This window comes from Nannospalax galili, unplaced genomic scaffold, assembly GCF_000622305.1.
Source record: "Nannospalax galili isolate Female #2095 unplaced genomic scaffold, S.galili_v1.0 scaffold1128, whole genome shotgun sequence".
NCBI lineage: Eukaryota > Metazoa > Chordata > Mammalia > Rodentia > Spalacidae > Nannospalax > Nannospalax galili.
In genome coordinates this window covers 2,070,189-2,077,064 of record NW_008358632.1, presented here as the reverse complement: position 1 = coordinate 2,077,064, position 6,876 = coordinate 2,070,189, and the positions used below count along the sequence as shown (strand labels likewise).

Genomic DNA, 6,876 nt, shown 5'->3' with positions numbered 1-6,876 from the left:
GAGACAGGGTTTCACGATGTAGACCTGGCAAGTGCTGAAACTCAGTAAGTAGACCAGACTGGCTTGAAACTCAGAGATCCACCTGCCTCTGCCTCCCAAGCTTTGGGACTAAAGGCGTATGCAATACCGCCTCTCATTCCTTTTTGAACCTGTCCCCGAAAAGGTTTTTTTCTCCTCATTCTACTGAAACTGCTCCAGAGAGGGCCATTAATGCCCTCCTGCGGCTAACCCTAAAGCCTCCCTGAAGCCCTCATCTCCACCCTCTCCTCAGCATCTTGGAGCACCTGGAGCTCAGCACTGGGTCTCTTTCCCTGGCCACCCTCCTCCTAGCTGTTCTCACCTGCTTTCAGGGATTTACACACACACACTATAGCAAGACTACCCTCCACTTGAGCATCCCCACTAATTATCTGCCATAGCTTTTATCACCATTTGACCACACTCCACATTTACTGGTCAATTTCCTATTCCTTCCCCATTATAACTTAAGTCTCATGACGATATGGATATGGACACTGCTTTGCTTCCTGCTGTGTCTCTAGCACCTAGGGTAATGCCTAGCACATCACAGATGATGCCTGGCATACTCACAAAAATATCTGCTACATGAGCAAGTGGTTGGGTGAGTGCCTATGTGCCACACACTGCTCAATGTTCCCTACTGCCCTGGAACCTGCCCTTAAGCAGGAGTCCAAAGGAAACATAATTCTCTGTCAGTCTGAACTAACCCTGGAGATTTGAAATGATTGCACAGAGTGACAGGGAATCTAATAGCCTAGGTATGAAGCTTCTTCCAAAGGCCTTTCTGGCTTATCTGGCAGAGTTAGAGACCACAGCCAGTCCTGACCGAGACAAATAAAAAAAAGCCAGCATGGAGACTGGGGGACTCCGGGAGAATTCTCTGCTGAGCCCCTGCCATGAGAAAATGAGGAGAGATGCAGACCAATGCCAGGGCAAGCTTGTTTTCTTTGCTTTTATGGGAACCTCAAGACGGGTATGGTGACTCATGCTTTTAACCTTAGCACTCAAGAAACTAAGACAGGAGAACTGTAGCAAGTTCCAGTTAAGTAGCTGAATTTCAGGACAACAATAGTATGAGACTCTGTCTCAAAAACCACAACAACCCATTTTGAGGGTTACTGAAAAATTAACCTAGGGTTATTTAATGCTTTCTGGACTGTTAAAGGATGTAGAGATTAAACTGGCCACATTATAAATAGCACTAGGAGGACAGAACAAACAGCAGGGTTGACAGACCCCATCAGGGTTGCTCACAGAACCATCCAAGATGAAGGCCTTTAGAAGAAGCAATTAAAGCAACCAGGCCTTCAGGGCGGGTTTTCCTCTGAGTCATGGAGGGACTCACAAGCTCACTGCAATCTTAAATTTTCTGGTTTAGCTTTTTTTTTTAAATGCTACTGGGGATGGAATCTTAACTTCATACGTTAAGTGCTCTATCACTGGGCGTAGTATAGTCCCTGTATGTTTTTTGGTTTTCGGAAATAAGATCATAGATGCTAACTTATCCAGGTTGGCCCTGAATTCACTCTGTAGGCTGGAATTTGCCATCCTAAATTTCATGACATAATTTTAGGGAGAATATTTCCATTTCAATTTATGAAAACAGCCAGGCACAATGGCACATGCCTGTGATCCCAGTGCTCCAGAGGTTGAGGCACAAAGATGGCTGTAAGTTCCAGTCTGAGCCACATATTAAGTACTAGGCAAGCCAGGGCTACACAGTAAGACCTTTGTGACACCGTTTTACTGAGATTTTATGAGAATGTAGCACTTTTTCTGAACTCTCTCCTGAATTCCTGTCTTACTGTTATATTCTGAGTGAGGATTTATTTTGTGAGAACATACCACCTGTTGGTAAGGGCAAACAGGACTTGTAAGCTACTTTTTGAAAGAGATTGTCCCAGCAGAGCCATCTACCCATCTGCCTCCTGTGCACCACACAGAAGTTCTTATGCTCCTGCACTGCTGGGGCTGCACTGGTCCTTGAGAAAAATGCCTGTGGAGAGTGCGCCTCGATTCCAGAGTCTCTAGTGAAGGAAGTGTGGAGAGGTCTGAAGCACTCTCAGACGCACACTCCTGGGGAGGTTGGTAGAAGTCATCTTCAGAAATCCAGCTCTTGCTTTCCTATCAAGAAAAAAGTAAACATTAGGCAATTTGTTTTCAACTGTTTAAAAAATATTTTTTATGGTTCACTCATAATAAAATAATCCATTTTAAAACACAGGTGTATACAGGGCTGGAAAGATGGCTCAGCAGTTAAGAGCACTTGCTGCTCTTGCAGACGACAAGAGTTTGGTTCCCAGCACCCACACTGAATGGCTTGCAAAGCCTGTAACTTCAGCTCCAGGAGATGTGACGCTTTCTTCTGGCCTCTTTGTGCATCTTCATACACTTGTGCAACACACATACATAAGTAAACGTTAAAAATGGGTATGCAATTCAATGTCTTTGTTATACCCACAGAGTTGTACAATCATCTTAAGCTTGGAATGTTTTCATTGTCCACAGAAGAAACTCCCTGCCCACTGGCAGCCGCCTCCACTCCCTATGCCTCTTTCCTGGCTATACACCCTTAGGAGTGGAATTGCTGGGTCACGTTTAAACCCTACATGTGACTTCTTGAGACTACATAGGAGGTGGGACGTGCTCATGGAGATCAGAGGACAACTTTGTGAAGTCAGCGCTCTCCTTCCACATTTACATGGGTTCCAGGGATCAAACTTAGGCTGTTAGGCTTGAGGGGTAAACATCTTTACCTGCAGAGACATCTCACTGACCCTCCAGTTTCTTTCTCTTTTTTAAAAAATTTTATTTATTATTTATTTTATGTACATGAGTGTATTACCTGCAGATATATTTAAGTGCAACCATGTCATGCAATGCCCTCAGAAGTCAGAAGATGGCGCCAGATCCCCTGGAACTGGAGTTATGGATGGTTGTTAGCTGCCATGTGGGTGCTGGGCATCAAACCTGGTTCCTCTGCAAGAGTACTCTGCGAGAGCAGCCAGTGCTCTTAACCTCTGAGCCATCTCTCTAGCCCTCCAGTTTCTTTATAAGTTCTCCAGTCTTTGTTATTATGTCTTCTTTTTTAAAATTATGTTTTCTTAATTTACATTATGCTGATGATGTGTGTGAAGTGCTATCTCACTGTGGTTTTGATTTGCATTTCTTTAATGTGTAATGACAACAGAACACCTTTCTATGTGCTTACTGGTTACCACTATCTCTTCTGTTTTTGTTTTTTTAAATCCTTTGCCCCTTTAAAAATTAGGTTTATGTTTTGTTAGGGGTTGAATTGTGTTCGCATTCCCAGAAAACTTGTTGAAATCTTAACCCTCGGTACCTCAGAATGTCATCTTATTTAGATGTAGAGTCCTTAAAATGTATTTAGTCCTCATAATGTAATCAGTTAAGATGAGTTTGTAGTGGAGCATGGTGGGCCCTTCGTCTAACATGACTGATGTTCTTATAAGAGGAGACATGCCAGATATGGGAGCACATGCCTTTAACCCAGCACTGGGGAGGCAGAGCCAGGCAGACTTCTGTGAGTTTGAGGTGAGCTTGGTCTACATAGTGAGTTCCAGTCAGTCAGGGCTACATAGTGAGACCCTGATTCAAAAATGAAACAAAACAAAACAAAGAGCCATATACACTGAGGAAAATGCCAAGGGAAGACAGAAATGTGGAGGAGAATGTGTGGGATGATGAAGGGGGACTGAAGCCAAGCCTCTACAAACCAGAGAAAGAGGGCCAAGAATACTCAGGGCCAACAGAAAGCCACGGAAGACATTCTTCCTCGGAATCTAGGAAGGAAACCAATCCTGCCCCATCTGGCTCAGACTTCCAGCCTCTAGTACTATTAAAGGACACATTTCTGTTGTTTTAGGCCATCTAGTTTAGCTCTTTATAGATTCTGATACTAGAACCTTATCACCTATCTGACTTGCCAACAATTTCTACTATTCTACATACCGTCTTATTCTTTTCTTTGTCTTCCTCTCCCTTTTCTCTTTTTGAGACTGTGTCGCCAAGGCTGGCCTGGAACTAGCTTTGAATAAAGCCTCTGGCCTCAGCTTCTCAGACACCCTTAACTCCAGCTCCAGAGGATCCCACACCTCTGACCTCTGTGGGTACCCACACACAGACACATATTCATATACATAATTATTTAAATTTTTTATTTATTATTTTTATTTTCATGTGTATGCGTGTATTACCTGCATGTAGGTAAGTGCACCCGTGTCACACAATGCCCGCAGAGGTCAGAAGAGGCTGTGGGATCCTCTGGGACTGGAGTTACAGACAGTTGTTAGCTGCCATGTGGGTGCTGGGATTCAAACCTGGGTCTTCTGCAAGAACAACCAGTGTTTTAACTGCTGATCCATCTCTCCAGCCCCAGCCCAAAGGTTTTTTAATTTGAAGTCTAACAGCTTTTTTTTTTTTGGTCTGTGCTCCTAGTGTTTTATCTAAGAAATTACTGTTAAAGCCATTGCCACAAAGATTTACTCCTACATTTCTGCTAAGAGCTTTATAATTTTAGATCTTACATTTCTGTGACCCATTTTGAGTCAGCTTTTGTGTAAGATGTAAGGAAGGGGTGCAACTTGATTCTCTTGCAGGGGGAAATAGCTGTCCTAGCACCTCGGACTTTCCTACCTTGGAAAAGTGTTTGAGATGAGGGGTGTGTGTGCATGGGTTCAGTTCTCACTGGCTGCTTGTAACTCTGCTCCCTACATTTGAGGGAGCCCCTGAAGACCCATTAGGCAGGCCCTGGCCCTCCCTGTCTGCTGTGCTCTCCAAGTCTGAAGGTGCTCACTGACGGGGAAAGTTGGGGATATCTGCGTTCAGTGGCCTTGTGGGAACAGTGTCTAGTTCCTTTTTCTTCACTGTTGTAAGCCCTCTCTGCCTTTCTGTCCCTGCGCAGGGGAGAGCAGAGGCAAGGAAGCTGGCCGACTGCACTAAGTGGTGGTCTACACAAAGGGAATGAGTCACACCAGGGATAGGACCAGCCCTGCTGCTCTGTCAAGTATTACCAACCTCACTCTGACATTGCTATTTCCAACCCTAAATCCAGGGTACCCTTCCTGCTGAGGTAGACAGGGAAGAGAGTCCAGGCTGGAGCTGCATCGGAAGGGCTAGTTTGGACAGTTTAATACATTCAGATACCACGAGACTCCTGAAGCTAAAAGAGGCGAGTTCTGATTCGCGCACTCGGGGGAGCTTCCCAGAACTGGGTCCCCCCAGGGCCTCTTCTTCAGGGGATCTCTCCAAATTCACAGGTGCTTCCTTTTGCCAGGAGCAGGACAATATGTCAGTCAGTGGGGCTGCTGAGGTCCATGTGAAACCGAATTCTGAACAAAGTCTGTCTGGGTCACCAACACCCAGATGATTCCCTGAGGAAAATGGATGGGACAAATAGCTTCTAGCAGTCACATGGCCATCCTCTGGCCTCACACACACTTGGTGATCCTGCCATGAGCAGTCCCTGCTCATGGCCCTAATCAGAGAGGCTGTTAGGACTCCACTAGGGGTCAGCCATCACCACTTACTGAAAGCTGCTTTACAGGACCCCAGCTCACATCCTCACTCATCTTCTACCAGGCCAGTCAGCCCGACTGGGCCCCAGGGGTGTCCTCTGCTCACTCTCATCCTGTCATCTCTAAGGCTGTTTGAAACTGTCATTTTCTTGATAATGTCAAGTAAAAGTGCATGGCAGAGTTATAAAAAAGAGACGTGTGTGTGTGTGCGTGCGTGCGTGCGTGCGTGTGTGTGTGTGTGTGTGTATGTATATTTGGGCATATGTACCATGGTACTTATGTGGAAGTCTGAGGACAACTTTACCCATTGAACCATCTCTAAAGGAACTAAATCCCAAGGGACTAATTCTTGACTTTCCAATGACTTCAATGTCAAAGTAACAAGGTGGGTAGAAGGAACTGGAGGGATGGAGACAAATGTGAACTTATAACTCTAAGTCATGAGGGCTTCTCTTCCACTGACCAGAGGGAGATACTAAGAAATGTTCAGTGGCCACTGACCACGGAACAGCTACTAGATGATTCTCTAGAGAAAGTCTTTGTTTCTCTCAAGCAATGGAAAAACCACGGGGAGCAGGTTCCTTGGAGAGAGCACTGAAGGTGGTTTTGACCCCTGGAATGGGAAAGAGCACAAGAGCACCCAGTAATCACAGAGGGCTATCATCATCACCGCTGTTACTCTTTTCTCTCACCTCTCCCTGACACACTCCCATGCCTGCTCTTTGAGGGCCCCTCATCTGGCTAGCTCTTTGTTCCCTTGGCTGTGGGGAGATCACCAATGACCTGGGATCTACACCTGCCATCTGGGATCCAAGACAGAGGAATGCCACCTTGAGTTACTAGGTGTCAGGATGTCCTGGGGAATTTGGCTGAGGGATGCAATATCAGGTCTCTGGACCCTTTTCAAAAGGACTGGACTTTCTATCCAGACTGTCTTCATTATGCCAGGCAAAGGGATTGCCTATACCTCAACTGCAGGAGGGAACCCCATGCCACAGGCAGGTGGTGTGTGGGGCAGTAACCAGGTCAAGTTTAGTCACCCTCGGGAGCTCCCACTCCCTGGCTCTTTCCTCCCCAGCACTGAGCTGTAGTATAATCACGGTGCATCATTGTTTGTCTAATCTGGCATCTGTCCCCAAAGGGCAGGTCTCTTCTTTGTCCTGTTCATCACTGTATTCATACATCTGTGCACTTGGCTCACAGTCAATGCTTTGTGTTGAATGAATCACAAACAAAACACTTAAAAAGGAAAGGAGAAATGGTTTTCAGGGCTGTAAGAAGTTGATGGCGCCCAAAGCACTCTACCCAACAACAGAGA

General features: G+C 45.7%; 1 protein-coding gene across 1 annotated transcript in view; it reads right to left on the bottom strand.

Moving 5' to 3' along the window:
• LOC103724785 (putative pleckstrin homology domain-containing family M member 1P) overlaps nucleotides 1-5,612 on the bottom strand; it is a 24,538-nt gene extending 18,926 nt beyond the window's left edge. Inside the window, 3 exon segments of the mRNA XM_029558074.1 lie at nucleotides 1,939-1,998; nucleotides 2,001-2,145; nucleotides 5,571-5,612. Of these exon segments, the coding sequence (XP_029413934.1) occupies nucleotides 1,939-1,998; nucleotides 2,001-2,145; nucleotides 5,571-5,612 (247 nt within the window).
• Nucleotides 5,613-6,876: the final 1,264 nt, after the last annotated feature.